This window comes from Hyaena hyaena, unplaced genomic scaffold (assembly GCF_003009895.1).
Source record: "Hyaena hyaena isolate Hyena2069 unplaced genomic scaffold, ASM300989v1 scaffold_432, whole genome shotgun sequence".
In the NCBI taxonomy this organism is placed as follows: Eukaryota; Metazoa; Chordata; class Mammalia; order Carnivora; family Hyaenidae; genus Hyaena; species Hyaena hyaena.
The window spans coordinates 1310586-1328026 of record NW_024081063.1 but is presented as its reverse complement, the minus strand read 5'-3'; the positions used below and the strand labels follow the sequence as shown (position 1 = coordinate 1328026).

General features: G+C 45.5%; 1 protein-coding gene across 1 annotated transcript in view; it reads right to left on the bottom strand.

The window, feature by feature from the left end:
* Positions 1–14830, bottom strand: part of LOC120245719 (putative tetratricopeptide repeat protein 41) — a 68349-nt gene extending 53519 nt beyond the window's left edge. Inside the window, 3 exon segments of the mRNA XM_039252895.1 lie at positions 5517–5746; positions 9725–9899; positions 14053–14830. Coding sequence (XP_039108826.1) covers positions 5517–5746; positions 9725–9899; positions 14053–14830 — 1183 coding nt within the window.
* Between the last annotated feature and the right edge of the window lie 2611 nt (positions 14831–17441).

Here is a 17441-nt window from a genome sequence, read left to right as displayed (position 1 = left end):
TCATTCAGTAAGGATTTGTGAAGAACCTTCTGTGTCCATCAGCCTCTGCGTCAGGCACCAAGGGGGAGAATGGCTGATAAAACAGACTTGGTCCCCACACACCCAGGACTATAAAGGGACACAGTAAAACAGACAGTGTCAGGACCACGTGATGGGTGCTGGGTGACAGGATGGCGAGCTCACAGTGTTTGCGGGGCACACCCACATAAACCAGACTACAACAGGTCTGGGGCTACCCCTGCCACTTGCCCAAAGTTAGATGTGAAGGAGGGAGGCATCCAGCAGGCCCCCTTATTGAGAGGGGGCTCTTTATTATTTTTTTAAGATATGATTTTTAAGTAATCTCTATACCCAATGCTGGGCTCGAACCCACAACCACGTGATTGGGAGTCTCATGCTCTACCAACTGAGACAGCCAGGTGCCCCCAGAGGGTGCTTTTTAAATAGGGCCTTGTGGTACCTGGGTGGCTCAGTCGGTTAAGCATCCGACTTTGGCTCACGTCATGATCTCACAGTTCATAAGTTCGAGTCCCACATCAGGCTCTGTGCTGGCAGCACAGAGCCTGCTACAAGTCCCTCTCTCTCTGCCCCTCCCCAGCTCGCTCTCTCTTTCGAAAATAAACATTAAAAAAAAAGTTTAAATAGGGCCTTAAGGGACAAGGATTTCACTGACCTGAGAAGGGGAGGGGCATTCCAGCAGAAGGGAATGGAAGTGGACAGACATGGAGAGACAGAAGTGACCGGCTGCCCCAGGGAAACCACAGCCGTGGCACAAAGAGCGAGAGCCCCTGGGGAAGTCAGCCAGGCCCGGGGCACAAGGCTTGGAGAGCCCTGCCAAGGAGTCCTGCTGGCACTTCCGCCCATCCCACACCCGACGTGAGTGCAGACTCTCCTGGTAACTGGTGGTAGGAGAGCACCCTGATGGAAACCATTGGAAAGAGCAAAATGTCCCTCTGTTGGTTCTAGAAGGCAAGACCGGGCAGGAATGAGGACGAGGGGCTGGGGCCGTGAGCTCAGCAAAGACCTGAGTTTGAACCCTTGTTCTGCCCACACACAGCTGTGTGAGCCAGCCATTCTCTGAGCCCTTTATCTGGGGCGAGAATGCTGGATGCTGGGAGCATTAAGTAAGATGCTGATAAAGGCCTTAGCACAGAGCCTGGGGCTCAGAACGCCAATTCAGTAAATGGAACTCATTGTTATTCGGGCTGCCGCCAGGGGATGGGGGTGACAGGGTGAGGAAACAGGTAAATTAGAAAATCAGAGGGGCGCCTGGGTGGCTTAGTCGGTTAAGCTTCCGACTTTCACTTAGGTCACGATCTCCCAGTTGGTGGGTTCGAGCCCCACATCAGGCTCTGTGCTGACTGCCAGCTCAGAGCCTGGAGCCTGCTTCAGATTCTGTGTCTCCCTCTCTCTCTGACCCTCCCCTGCTCATGCTGTCTCTCTCTCTCCTAGAAATAAATAAAAAAACATTTAAAAAAATTAAAAAAAAAAAGAAAAGAAAATCAGAGGCTCTCCTGACCTTCCATGAGGCATGTCACATTAGGAACATCAGCTGCCTGCAAGCTGAGGGCCTTGGGAAGGGGGAGCATGAGCTCCAAGCAGTTCTATCTGCAAGCTCCCACTCTCTAGGCAAGCAGGGGTGAGGACAGAGGAGCAGAAATGTGAGCCTCACACAGGGGCCTTTTGTCGTTCCCACTGGGGAGGGCGCCTGCCTGCGGGAGCTGTATCTGCTTATGGCTCAGGCAGCCACAGGGAGACACACTGCAAAGAAGCTGAATGTGGTCCAAGCACTTGACCTCTAGGCCAGATGTGTTCTCAGCGGCAGCTCCTCCTCTTCTGCCCACATCCACCTCACCCGGGCGAACCCCAGCTTCCTGGCTCAGGCAGCCAAGCTGAGCACATGTACATGGTACATGGTGCAAGGTGCTTCCCCTCAAGTACCCCCACCGCCCGCCCCCCCCCACGCAGCTACAAACTCTCCTGCATTTTGTTACCTCCTCCCTTAGCCTAGCTGATGAATAGAAGTTTCTCTTTCCCTCAGCATGCCCCCACTCCCTGCCTCTTTCTCTAGCTCAGTGAGGAATCACCATCATCATCATCACCCTCATCATCATCACAACAATGATAATACTAAGGACAACCGTGTGCTAGGTGCTCTTTTAGGTTCTCTACCTATATAATCTTTTAGTCCTTTAGGTAGGTACTGTGAATGCCACCCCCGTTTCACAGATGAGAAATGGGGGCCCACGTTGCTTGAGCAAACTGCTCCAGAGCACACAGCTAGTAAGAGGCAGAGCCAGAATGGAAAGTGCAGGTGGGCTGAGTCCAGAACCACAGCCTTTCCCCTCGGCCTCCTGCTGTTAATGAGATGGGCTGTTCTTCCCACCGACAGAAGGGGTCTCCTGAGTGTCAGGTACTCATAGGCTGTTCCTGAACGTAGTCTGCTTTGTCAACCTCAAGATCTGCTTGTTTTTAAACAGCCATTGGAGAACCTGGGTGACTCAGCTGGTTAAGCATCTAACTCTTGATTTTGGCTCAGGTCATGATCTCATAGTTGGTGAGTTCGAGCCCTGCAAGGAGCTCTCTGCCTCTGTCATCAGGGTGGAGCCAGCTTCTGATCCTCTGTCTCTCTCTGTCTATGCCCCTCCCGCTCAAAACTCTCTCTCTCTCTCTAAAATAAATAAACATTAAAAAAAACATTATTTTTGAATTCGGATAGCAGCTATTTTTGTTACAAGTTTTCAGCACCTTGAAACACACTCATTAAGCTAACAGTTCCCTTTGGGAATAAAATCCTAATGAGCATGCTTATTAGGGTTTATCTCATCAACCTGGCCTGACCGAACACCCTTGGGATGTGGCTGAGTAGGGTCAGTTGTTATTGTTTAGAGCCAGTCACACCTGCTGCCACTGATTTTGATTTTACCCACTTTTTTGTTTTTAATTCTTTTTTAATGTTTTACTTATTTCTGAGAGAGAGAGAGCAGGGGAGGGTCAGAGAGAGAGGGAGATACAGAATCTGAAACAGAGACTGACACAGGGCTCGAACCCACGAACCTCTTTACACACCTGGAGCAATGCAATGGCAGAGAACTCACACCCACGTGTTCACCCTATTTACTCACAGACACCCACCACACACACAGAAAGACGCTCAAATACTTGTCCCAACATACAGAGATAATACGCGTCCATCAAAACCCATTCTGTGCCCTATATACCCACCCGATACCCAAATGTGCACTTGGGTACAAGCCCCAAGTAAGAAGGGACAAGTTCCCAAAACCAGGCGGAGTCAGACACGCAAATACATGGCAGACATCTAATAATATAATAGCTGATATCTACCAGGGCTTACTATATGCCAGGCACCGTGCTAAGTGTCTTTGTTTTTCCTACTTTGTCTTAGTTAATCTTCTCAACTACCTGTAAGACATTTTTTTTTATCATCCGCATTTTACAAATGAGAAAACTGAGCCACAGAGAGTTAAAATAACTCGCAGAAGGTCAGACAGCTAATAAGTAGCGGTGGAAGTCAACTGCTTCTAGAACAGAGGTAGATCCCACATGACTGTTATCATTCCCCAAATACACCCTGTATCTCAAATATCTCTCATCAAAGCAAAACTCTTCAGATTCCCCCCGACACCTGCAGCCCCCACGCCACGGATAATGTTCCATCTCAGCACATGGCGCTCACTGTCTGTGCGGCTTCCCAAAGCTGTCCTCAACTCCTCCCGTCCTCCAAACCCCACTTCCAACTCCTCAGCAGATTCTCAATCCACCTAAAGCCCTCCTCCTCCGCTGCTGCCCTCCCCATGCCGCCGCCCTCCCCTGCTTAGACCACCGCAACGGCCTCAGCAAGTGTCCCTGCCTCCACACTCTACATCCATTTTCCCTCCATCACTCAGATTTTAATCTTTTCTTATTATCAGTCAAATCACATCCTTCCCCTGCCTACAATCTTCCATTGGTCACCCCACTGTACTCCATAGAATCCGAACCTAACATTCTGTCCATCAAAGCCCAGACCTGAGGTGGCCCAGTCTTCGCCTCCGGCTCCCTAGGATTCGACTCCCCCTCCTGCCCACCACAGCCCAGCCACACTGGCCTGCTTGCCCTTTCTAACTCTGCTTTGTTTCTGGCTTAGGACCTGTATTACTTTAACTGCTCTCTCTGCCTTGAATGTTCTTTCTTCTGATCTCCACATGGCCAGCTCCTCCTTGTCCATGAGGTCTCCACAGGGCACAGCGGAGATGGCCACCTGCCCTGCAGAAGTCCAGCTTCCCCTTCCAGAGTGTGGGGTTAGCGTTCTGTCCCCGCTTGATTCCCAGTGTGGCTATGTGTTTGCCAAAAGAATGGCAGTGGGATTGATGGGGATCAGGCTGCCAGGCCAAGGCCCTACAGGGACAGGTGCACCTTTCCCACCCTTTGCCCTCTTCCTCTAGCCAAAGGCAGAGGACTCAGAGGCCCTAGGGGGTGACACGGCCTCAGAATGGAAAAGGCCTGTGTCCCCAAATCACCACATAGAGGGAAGCCACTTGTTCATTCGAGAAGCCACTGAAATGGGACTTACTTGTCACAGCTGCTAGAGACCCTCTACCACAGAGACTGTCCCTGACCACCAGCCTCACTAGCAACCTGTCACCTTATCACATCACGCTGCATGGCATTTATCGTTATCTGATAGGTTTCCTGTTTATCATTATCTGTATTTCTCAACTGCAACATGGTATGTATGGGAGCCGTGACCCTATTTGCCTGGTGCGTATATCTCCAAAATCCAGGGACATGCTTGACACAGATTAGGTGACAATAAATAACCAGGAATGAGTGAATGAATGAGCAAGTGAGTAAATGAACTTGCTCAAGAAACAATCTCTGAATGAAGAGGAAGAGCGATAGTTGAGAGGCACGGCCCACTTTGGAGGCCTTGCACTTGTTTCCTGTGATTGGAATGCTAGCCCTGAGACATCTGTCCGGCTCCCTCTTTCAGGTATGTATTCAAATGTCCCTTTCGCAGCAAGGCCTTCCAGACCACACCTTTCAAGTCCTAACAGTTTCTCTCTCTCTCTCTCTCTCTCTCTCTCTCTCTCTCACACACACACACACACACACACACACACACACACCCTCCTTTCTTGCTCTGTTTTCTTTTTCTTCACAGAACTGACCAAACATTGAGTTGGTTAACTCTTTGTCTCCCCCGCCCCAAGAACATAAAAACACCATGAGGATAAGGACTTTTGTCCATTTTGTTCACTCTTGTGCCGCCCCCCCCCCACTGCCCGGAAGAGTGCCCTGGCACATGTAGGTACTCAATCCAGAGGTGGGGATAGAAGGAAGTAGGAAAGGAAGGAAATGTAATTCTCTGAGGGCAAGAGGTGGGGAGATTCTGCAGGTGAGACAACTCGAGGTTTACACCGGACCAAGAGGAAAACAGCCACACGAGCGGTAGACAGAATATCTGCCCTCTAACAAGAAATGTGAGTTAGTTAAAAGCTTAATTCCATTACCATAGTTTTTGAGCTGCAATTCTGTGATGAAGTAATGCATCACGGACATGATGTCGCTGCTTTCACAGGTGCTGCCCACAAAATAAGGGATCAGCAACACGCTTGGATGTTTCTTTTTGAAATAATTTACCCAGTTGGCGATCAGAGTGGACTTCCCACAACCACGTTCTCCAGACAAGAGCAAAATAGACTTGTACACTGGAAGAGGATTTATTCTGAAAAATGAAGGGGTAAAATGTAGTCAAGAATATTAAAGAAGGGAGGGAAGGAGAAAAGATCTTCCTGCATCTCTCTCTAAGAGACAGGAAATTCTAGTCTCAACTTTGGCCTCAACGGGCTCCAAGTAAGTAATCTGCCCTTTGGGCTTTAGCTCTGCCCTCTGGAAAATTAGGACAGTGGAGAGATGGATGGGAACCGTGGAAGGCTCTTCAGCTACACGGGTCCTAGGGTTGTCCAGTATAAACCCAGGCTGACACCAAGGGCCCACCTGCCCAAACGCCCAGGAGACCCTACCATACCAGCCCACCATCCTTGTATCTGCCCTGTTTACCCCCTCCCGGGGACACAGCCGCCGTCCCCACGCTCACCCCCTCCCGGGGACACAGCCGCCGTCCCCACGCTTACCTCCTCTCGGGGACACAGCCGCCGTCCCCATGCTTCCCCCTCCTGGGGACACAGCCACCATTCCCATGCTTACTCCCTCTCAGGGACACAGCCACCATCACCAAACTGATCTTCCATACAACACCGAATCAGAAGGCAATAAAAAAAATCTAAGTACTCATATTCCAAGGATCCCCATCAATCCTGATTACCATGACACTGGAAATGACCATGACTTTTAGTAACTAACTAAGAGGTAGTCTGTTCCTCTACCAGGTGACTTGGCCTGTAGTAGTGCAGAAATAGGATTTCCCTGCACTGGTGTGAGCACAATACACCTCACTGCTTAACTTCTGTAGTGAAGCTACGTCCAGATATGCAGAGGTTCCCAGGCATCACAGTAGCACCGCATACAGACTTCAGCCTATTCCTCACACACCTGTGATTTCATAAATATGTGCCTAGCGATTTTTCACAGATGTAAGTTCCCAGGAGGCAGTTACCAGGCTCATCATACTCACTGTTGGAGAGCTCGTGGTCGGCACAGTACCTAATCACACACTGCCGAATGAGTGAACGACAAAATAAGTAAGCCTGACATTCAGGTTCAGCAAAGCAAGATCGGTCTGAAGAACCATTAAAATAGAAACCTGAAGCAGGTTAGGATCATTCAGTAGAAGTTACTCCATAAGAATTCCATCTCCATTATTATGAATTAGGAGTCAGTGTGTTATTGCTTTAATTATTTCTCCATCAAATGTGAATGGCAGAATTTGATTTTGTGTCTTATTTCCACCTCTGCGTTCTCTAGGCCTATCCTTGGCCAAGCAGCCACAGTGAACTTGTCAAACTATGTCACATATGTCATTTCTCTGTGCAAAAAATAGTAAAAGCCCAAGTCCTTACAATGACCCTCCCCGTCCCCCAACCATAACATATCCACCCTCAGTCCCCACCACCCTCCCTACAGCCCTGACTTCCTTCCAGCCATCTGCCCTGCCATTCATTCCTCCAGCCTCAGGACCTCTGTGTTTGCTGTTCCCTCTGTCCAGAACGCTTATCCAACACATATTTGCATAGCCTGCTCTCTTATCTGCTTCCAGTAGTCAGTCCAACACCACCTTCTACCAGAAGGCCTATTCCCTGTCAAGATTTTAGACTTCGCTCTGCAGCACTAAAGAGGATGAACCTATTACATAGTTTCCATATTTATCATGTTTGTTACCTAGCTCCATGATGCAGGGTATTTTGTCTCTGTTCACTGCTGCATCATGTCTACAACACACCTTGGCACTTAGCAGGTAACACCATCGAAGGAAAAATACAAATCGAATGTATCCACGTAATTAGACAAGGGTCTGAATGATTCCTTCTCAGTAACAAATAGAAAATGAAAACACTGCAAAGCAATCTGTGGCCATTGCTCTAGATGGTCCGTTGTGAAGACAATGCCTGGAAACCTCAAAAGGGCGCCCCTGCCCACCACCTATACGTGTGACTTGGGAACTTACAGTCCAAAGCATTGTTTCCAAATGGCAAAATCCTGTTTCCGGATGGCTAATTTCAAAGAACGTATTTCATTGTTGTATTTTGTCTGGGCACAGTCAGACTTGTTTCACTGCAATAGTTTATCACATTTTTCATCTACTCTGAAATACTTAAAGTTATAACCTATGTGAGATATAACCTGCATACCAAAACCTCACCACTTAACAGTGTACACTTCAGCGGCTCTCACTAGATTTACATGGTTGTACAAATATCATCACTAATTCCAGACCATTTTCAACACCCCAAAAGGAACCCCCAGACCCTCTAGGGGTCATTTCCTGTTTCCCCTCTTCTCTCATGCTCTGGCTGCCACTAACTTACTTTCTGTCTCTATTGATTTGCCTATTCAAACCTAAGTGGGTTTTTTAGGGGGGGGCAAAGGGGGAGGGGGTAGAGAGAAGGGGACAAAGGATCTGAAGCAGGCACTGTACTGGCTGACAGGCTGACAGCAGAGAGCCCGACACAGGGCTTGAACTCACGAACCTCAAGATCATAACTTGAGCTGAAGTCATATGCTCAATCGACTAAGCCACACAGGTGCCCCTCAAACCGAAGATTTTTTTTTTTTAATTTTATTTATTTCTAGGAGAGAGAGACAGCGTGAGCAGGGTAGGGTCAGAGAGAGAGGGAGTCACAGACTGAAACAGGCTCCAGGCTCTGAGCTGGCAGTCAGCACAGAGCCCGACGCGGGGCTCGAACCCATGAACCACGAGATCATGACCTAAGCGAAAGTCGGATGTTTAACCGACTAAGCCACCCAGGCGCCCCAAACCGAAGATTTTTTAAACCCGCAACCTATATATTCAAACTCCTGTAAGTTTTAAAACCCTTGCCTGAGCTCCATGTCGTGTTAACCAAATAACTTGTCTTCCTCTTGGCACAAGCTGCCAGAACCACAAATGATGGGAGCTCTGTATCTCAGTGCGCTGACGGGGCAGGGGCGGTGGGGGTGGGTGACGGAGAGGGTAGAGGTGCAGTGAGTGGCTGAGCCATCCCAGCCGTTGTGGCTTTATTTCAAACTACAAAGCTCACAGGATAAATGAGATCTGTGGTAAGAAGTGGAGGATGGGGATGGAAGAAATACAACTGTCTCAGGAATCTCCCTATTTCTACGGAAGAGACAGAGAGGGACTCTCTCGTCATGCCCCAGCCTCGTCATGCCTGTGGGTGGTGAATAGAGAATGTCACCGTGACTGCCAGGTGGGGAAAGCCATGGGGGTTCTAAGGTGGGGGGCGCGGGGCAAAACAAGGAAGAAGCGCATACACTGGGTAAGGTAACTCGGTTCTGTGCACAAACACCAATAACAATGTGGCCCACAGTAGGCATTTAATCAGTGTTAGCTTATTAAAATCCTAATGTAATTAATAATGAGCTCATGATGCATGTGGTAGCTTTTTGTAAAATACACAACTCTAGGGGCACCCGGGGTGGCTCAGTCGGTTGAGCGTCTGACTTCGGCTCAGGCCATGATCTTGTGGATCACGAGTTGGAGCCCCGCATCAGGCTCTGTGCTGACAGCTCAGGGCCTGGAGCCACCTTTGGATTCTGTGTCTCCCTCTCTCTCTGCCCCTCCCCCACTCACTCCCTGTCTCTGTCTCTCAAAATAAAATAAAGACATAAAAAAAATAATGAAATAAAATAAAATACACAACTCTATATGGATGCATTGTCCATATTTCCTAATCCAATTTCTTCTCCTTAAAGTCTTTCCATCATTGTCAGGAATTACTTCAACCAACCTAGATCTATGGGGGGGAGGGGGAGGGAGGCAGATAGGAGGTAAGTTCCACCCTCCAGAGTTTAGAATCTTCTTGAGGAGACTGGAAGAAATGGAAGTAGCCAGGAAAACTTTGCAAATGCAGAGTGATATCTGATAAGGAAATTCTAACCCAAGGGTGGCTTTTAGGAGGCCTCTCTTTCAGGATAGGGTGGGCCTAGGAAAGGGGAGGTGGGAAAGGACAGCCACAATTTGAGGGATCACAGTCACTAAAGTTAGGCTGTTTTGCTTCAGCCCAGTGAAAAGGCTGGAGCTTTCGTGCCATCTCACCTGAGGACAGCGTCTAAGCTGGAGCCCGCTGTGGCACTGTGACAGTCAGGTCTCACATCCTGTAAGGCAAATCTTTCCAAGATTTCAAAGGTTCTGTTTGATTCCTTGGAAACAACAAATACTTCCTTGCACTTCTCCGTGAACTTTTCATGATGGAAACGTTCAAAGTTGTGCTTGTAGTCTTTAGGGACAAAAAGATAAGCTTTAACATCTTCGATTTATTTCACATTTTCCACTGCACATGGTTATTACGAACGCCCAGGGAGGTATCTCCCCTTCTGTATCTGGCTCACCTTCTGTCTACGTTGGCACCATGTTTCCCAGCCCGTCACGTATTCTAATGAAAGCAAACAATAAGCAGCAATTTAATCTTCCTAAAGCTATTCGTACATGAAATCCTACTTAGGATTTCAAGTTAGTTCATGACCTCAGAATAACAAGGGCAAAAAATAAATAAATAAAAACCATATTTGCAAGGTGCCTGGGTGGCTCAGTCAGTTAAGCATGTGACTCTTGATTTTGACTCAGGTTATGATCTCACGATTCGTGAGCTAGACCCCTGAGTTGGGCCCTGCACAGACAGCATGGAACCTGCTTGGGATTCTCTCTCTCTCTCCCTGTCTCTCTGTCCCTCTCTCTCTGTCCCACCTCTGCTTGTGCTCTCTCTCTCTCTCCCCTCAAAATAAATAAATAAACTTTAAAAAAAACCCTAGCTTTGCATATATCCCCTCATCTTTTTAGATTGTTAACTAAGTATGAAGTTACATAATTCAATCTTGTGGCAAAGGTGTATATGTCTATCCATGGCAAGGGCTGGGAGAGCGGGGTGTATTTTTACGACAAGATGCCCTGATCCAATGACCACCTTGGGTAGAAGTGTACCTCTGCCATTGGGCAAGCCCATTAAACTCTCCAGTAAAATAACGGGCAGGGCCAGACACTTGGATCTCTCAGATTCCTTCCAGTTTCAACTTACCGTAATTCTAAACTCATAGTTTAATTAAAGTCAAGGTGTTCTGGACTGCCAAAATGCCCTTCTGTCTCTGGAGACATTTAGATCCCCCAAAGTTTGTTTTCACTTTTGTTTTAATGGAGGGAGGCTGTTACGTAGGAAAACAAACACCAGGTAGGTTAACCTGGAAGGTTCTGAAGACACTCACCTTAGACCTCCATACTTAACTGGGCTGCCCTTTGGTTCAGGTTAGGGCCAGACAGACCTGGAAGTACTGCAGTCTGGCCAAAGTCAGCTTCAAATTTCAAGATCTTAGACAGAATTGGGAATGATCCCACAGTCTAATGGGTCTCTTGAGGTGAACTTGAACCTCACCCACTAGTCTCCAGTATCTCTAAGGACCTCAGAAGCGTTTCTAAGAGTGAAGAGTATGAACCAAATAGCTCTACATTGTCTTACAGCTTCCCAAGTGGCATTTTGCTAGCCACCACCCACTCCCATCAGATTTTGGGGGTTTTTTTGTTTTTTTTTTTTAATGTTTTATTTTTATTTCTAGGAGAGAGAGACAGAGACAGCATGAGCAGGGGAGGGTCAGAGAGAGAGGGAGTCACAGACCGAAATAGGCTCCAGGCTCTGAGCCGGCAGTCAGCACAGAGCCCGACGCGGGGCTCGAACCCACGAACCGCGAGATCATGACCTAAGTGAAAGTCGGACACTTAACCGACTAAGCCACCCAGGCGCCCCTCCCATCAGATTTTGGAACTACCTGGGTGATTAAAGGGTATCAAAGATACAAAAGAAAAATAATGTAGCACTTCCTTCTAAAGCCTTTTTTAAAATAATTTGTCCATTCCGTAACTTCTAATTCACATATTTAGTCCACGTATCATACATTCAAAACTAAAGTCTAAAACAAGCTAATTTTTCAATAATAACTAAAATCAAAGGCAAAGGAGAATACTATGGAAACATGACCCGTCTCTAACCCAAATACACAGACAGGCTTGATTCTTAAACACATTAGTAAATATTCATCTACAGTTAATTAAATGCAGTTTCAGATTGAGATTAGTCACTAATAGTGATATAAAAAATATCACTATTAACCATATTTCAAGCTTTGGCCAAAGGCATACATTCTTCCAGCACTCATGTGCTGTTATTCATTTTTATTAGCTATTTTTGCCTAATATGCATTAGGCATTGTTTTTAGGTATTTTACACATATTATTACTCTCAAGGTGGTTAATGTTAACCCATTATATAGAAGAAGCTGAGGCTTACCAATATTGTCATTTGCTCAAGGTCACACAGAAACTGAAAAATCTGAGATCTGAGAACGTGTCTATCCTTAGACGTTCTAAACTCCAAGCTGGTAGTAAATATTCAGTATAGTTTTTGACACTCAACACCCATTCACCCTACTCTCGTTTCAGTAACAGCCCCAGATTATCATTCTCATCCCACCCTGTCCTAACTCTCCATTCATGTTATTCCAGAGGGTCTGGCTCTACCTCCAGCTCCAGAGGTGACACATAGCCTAGGATTGGCCAATCAGAGCGTCACATTCTCCTGGCACCCTTAAGTCAGATGCAAGCATATGGTTTCGGTTAGGCTAATCAGAGAAAGAAAGACTCAGTGATAGGACTTTGAGCCATTTCTGCTGGACTTGAACTTGGAGCTGATATACCCATCTTCCTTCCATGATGGAGGGGCCAAGGAACTGAGGCAGCATGAAGACAGCAGAGCCATGCTGAGAAATAGTAAAAAAAAAAAAAAAAAAAAACCAACCAAACAAACAAACAAAAAAACAGGGCCTGATAACATCATTGGAGCCCCTGGGTGAAGCCTGAGCTGAGCCAGACCTAATCCTGGGCTTTAAACTTATATAACCTAATAAATTCCCTTTTTGTTGAAGTCAGCTTTAGTCACTTACAACCCAAAGAGTTATGATTGACATAGTATTCTTTTCTAGGACTCCAAAACGATTTGGCTTGTGGGCAGAGTTGATCAGCACAGGTGGGATTTCACCACCCCCTCCCTCCCCACCAACGCCACATTTGAATGACTTTAGGTGAGTCAACTCTCTCCCTTCAGTTTACCACAGATCCATCTGCTCCCTACCATAGGGACTAAAGCCTGCCCGACCCCTGAAAGTGTTTGGGAATGCACTGCCTGCTATCACTTCGCAAGCCCATGTTAACTGGGCTCTTACAACAATAATTCATGGCCTTTTTTTGGGTCATTGGGTCATTGAACCTTCTGAGAATCTGATCAAGGATGCAGGCCACCTCTGTACCCATTCCCAAAACACACATATACATGTAAACATTCTATTTATTAAATATAGTTTTAAGGGCAGCACAGATCCATCCCAAAGTCCTTCTAGGTGAAAGATCTCTGCCAAACTCTTAATATTGCTCCTCCCATTTTATTCTGTATGTGTCCACGAGGCATTACTTTCAAAAATAAGTGTAATAACTTCATTTAGAGGTGGAATGGCAAACTGTGCTTCTCAAACTCTAATGGGTATGCGACATACCTGGTTGCCTTATTAAAAGGCAAACTCTTATTCAGTAGACCTGGAATGCATTTCTAACAGGCTCCTAGGTGATACTCAGTGCTGGCCCACGGATTACTTACTGAGTAGTAAGGTGGAAAGAAAAGGAGGGTGGATTTTGGAGTCAAAATGACCTGGGTTCAAATCCCGGAATGATCCCTCACTAATGATGGGACACCAGGTAAGTCACTTACCTGGCAAACAGCAGCTTTCATTTGCTCCTCTGTAAAACAGGATTTACAGTGCCTACCTTGCAGGGCTAAACCTTGAAGATTAAGTGTGAAAACATACAGAAAGCACTCAAAAATTAATAAAAGTTCTCTTCCCTTTAGATCGGGGTTTCTCATCCTTGACATTATTGGCATTTCAGGTTGGAAAACTCTTTTTTATTGGGGCAGGAGGGCGCTGTCGTGTCTGCTGTAAGATGTGTGGCAGTATCCCTGCCCTCCACCCATTAGGATGCCACAACCATTCCCCAGTTCTGATGCCAGAACGTCTTCAGATTTGACCCAAATGCCCCGCAGGGAACCACAGCTCTGAATGAGATGCTCTGCTCCAGATCTATCACATTAACTGCCAGATATTTTATGTCTTCTCAAAGCTCCTGAACTTCATGAACCATCTTCCTTGACCCCTCATTTGCTTTTATTTTCCATTTTGAAAATCTCCAAATGGAGAAATGCATGCTACAGGACTATGGTAACAACTTTAAAGGCTTAGGAATACGTTCGGTCATTGAAAAATTCCTCTTACAAAGAAGACATAACAAAACATATTAGCCTTATGTTGATAATAGACTTAGCTCTCTCCATAGTTACTAACCTATATTTTCGGTCATTAAAGTGGCTGGGCAAAGTTGTTCTATCACATCGGACCAGTCCTTGAAAACCAGCTCACCCAACTCATGGAGATCTTTATAAAATCGGACACGGAGCCCTTTGTTAATAATCTTGGCCTTCAGCTTTCCAACCCTTAATTTTTCCTCATCATTCAGCCAAGAGCCTAAGGACAGCCCCTCCTTTTCCTTGTCCAAAGTCTTGAGCAGCATGGTTCCAGTCCTGAAGTAAAAATACTGAAATGGAGACTCATTCAGAAATGCCGCTTGGGCGATCTCAAACTCCGTCAAACTGTAGTTGGGATTCTCCAGGACCCAAGGATAACCATTTTTTGCAGCAATGTAGAGATTCTGTTCTATGGTGGATAGACTTGACAAGTCAGTCACCCGGAAGAGCATTAAAGGCCTGTAGTCAGGGAGGAAGTCCCCATATGTCTGACCCAGCATGCAGATGAAAAAGGGAAAGCACTTGTTCACATAGTCAAGACAGAGCTTCAGATACTGGGAGCGGAGACAAGAATGCTGTCTAAACAGGTTGGAGGGCGAGGGTGGCAAAGCCTTCAACGCTGACTGCCTCAGGTCCACAGCTTTGAAATATGTGCCCCGAGAACTGCAGAGCTCGTTGAGCCGAGGAAAGATGTAGTCCGCCAGAAAGTCTCTCTCTTCTTGAAAATCATTCAGAGTCGAGCAGATGTAAGGCTGAATGGGTTTCTGGGACTTGAAAACAAATTGGGCACACCTGTCTACATTTGCCTTCTGGCTCATTTCACTTTGTTCAGGGGATGACATGGTGTCTAAAATGTAACAATTCTCATCCGGCACAGCTGCCCACCTCCACTGCTTCTAAGACTTCCTCCCAACTGTGTTTGCTACAGACACTGAAAACTTTCCCCCAAATGGTTTCTTTCTTACTGACACGCGAAGAAGAAAGGTGCCAACCAACGCAGAGATCAGAGTTGAACATCTAGTTTAAGTCAGGACTGAAAAAGAAAAAAACACAAAAACATTCATTTTAGGATTAAAGGAAGTTCACATTTCCCCCTGCTCTCCCCCAAAGCTTTTGCTGAAGAGCTGAGAACCAGGAGGTGAGCAGGCCCTGGACACTAGGCCCTCTCTCATTCCCCAGCCTGCCATTCCACTTTCCCAGTTTCCTTCCATCCACTGCTACTCCTGCCCCCTATGAAATTGGAAATTATGCAAGGAGACTTCCTGAGGGTGTGAAAAGGAAGACATATGCAGAAATGAGCCTAACGTATCTAGGAACAGACTCAGTCAAGGCCGTTGACCAAGTCCAAAGGCAAGAATGAAAATAGGTTATGAAGCTGAGATCAGGACAAGAGGAAGAAATCAAAGTGTCACATGGCCCAATACCAGTAACACCTGGCATCTGAGAGACAAGGAAGTCAGGATCGAAGACCTTGACGGAGTTCTGTGATTTTTTTTTTTTTTTTAATCTTAAGTTGAGCAGGCACATATGAACTCTAACCACCTACGTGAGCTGGGAATTCAATTCCACTGAGCCAATGATAAAACATGCCCTCCAACAATGACGTACATATGCATGCACCCTGCTCAGAAGCAAAAAGTTAAATAAAAACGACCTCATTTCATGAGCATTTCCTTAATGCAACTCATTTTCATACCAAACTTTGCTTTTGGGGTTATGGTTTTTGCCTTCACCTATGGAAAAACATCATGTGCTCAGGTATAGGGCAATTTTTCATCAGGATCACCTGGCAAGAATACTGCAATACCTTTTTCAAAAGTGTTAACCCTTTTGCTTTTAATTGGCACCATAGTTCAATAATAGATAATATTGCCACCCTACTTTACAGATGAAGAGACAAAAGTTCAAATAGGATAAGCATGTCCAGGGGCACCTGAGTGGCTCATTCGGTTGGGCCTCCGACTTTGGCTCAGGTCATGATCTCGAGGTCTGTGGGTTCGAGCCTAGCTTCGGCCTCTGTGCTAACAGCTTGAAGCTCAGAGCCTGAAGCTTGCTTCAGATTCTGTGTCTCCCTCTCTCTCTGTCCCTCCTCCACTCATGCACTGTCTCCCTCTGTCTCTCAAAAATAATTAAATATTAAAAACTTAAAAAAAAAAAAAAAAAGGATAAGTATATCCAAAGTCACTTGGCTAGTGAGTGGACAGCCAGGATCTAAACACAGGTTAACACGACTCCAGAACACATACATTATAGTTCCTCCATATTCTAGAGATCATGAAATACCTTAAACCAATGGGTGGGAAATACTTATCCAATAAATGGTATTGTAATAAATAGGTGGCAATTTGAAAAGAAAACTTAGTTTGGGTCTGCTCTCACACTACTGTACCAAAAAAAAGTTCTAAAAACTGACAGCATAGGTGTCATAAGTGCTTTATTAACAGACTTCTCTCCTGTGATGTAGAAGGCTAAAATTAAATGATCAGCCCTTGCAAATATCCACCTTCTCCTAATTCCATGCAATCAGAGGTCATTTCTATTTTGGTCTCTACCAGGTCCCCAACACCTAGCAGAGTAACTGGTCCAGAGTAGGTGATAGGTAAGTATTTGTCAAACGAAAGAATTTAATATGATTTTCAAATTAAAAGAAACACTAAATATTTATCAAGACTGGAGAGGACTTCCAAAACTTACAAGCTATAGAAGAAATTACAAAAATAAAAGGACAGATATAGTTACATTTTCAAAAGACTTAAAAGGCAATCAATGGACTATAAAAAATGTGCCACAAATAAATTTATCTTTATTCTAAAAATAAAAATACTGACATCCTAGTAGACATGTAAGCAAAAGATACAAATAGATAAAAAGAAAAATAATATAAGAATACGTATAAAATCATATGCAATCTTTCTAGATTAAAAAAATGTTTAAAGCCAGCCCTACAAGAGATCCTGTGAGGGAAATGTTGCAAGGAACACAAAGTCCCAGAGACACCACTACAAGCATGAATCTAACAGAGAACACAATAACTCTAAACCCGTATTTTTCAATAATAATACTGAATGTAAATGGACTAAATGCTCCAATCAAAAGACAGAGTAGCAGAATGGATTAAAAAAAATTAGATCCATCTATTTGCTGTTTACAAGAGACCCATTTTAGACCTGAGGACACATTCAGATTGAAAGTGAGGAGATGGGAAAACATCTATCATGCTACTGGACATCTAAAAGAAAGCTGGAGTAGCTATATTTATATCAGTCAAACTGGACTTTATTTTTTATTTTAAAGGCAAAGAAGGGCATTATATAATAATTTCAGGGTCTATCCATCAGGAAGAGCTAACAAGTATAAATGTCTATGCACTGAATTCAGAAACACCCAAATACATAAGACAATCACAAACATCGATAAGAATGTGCTAAT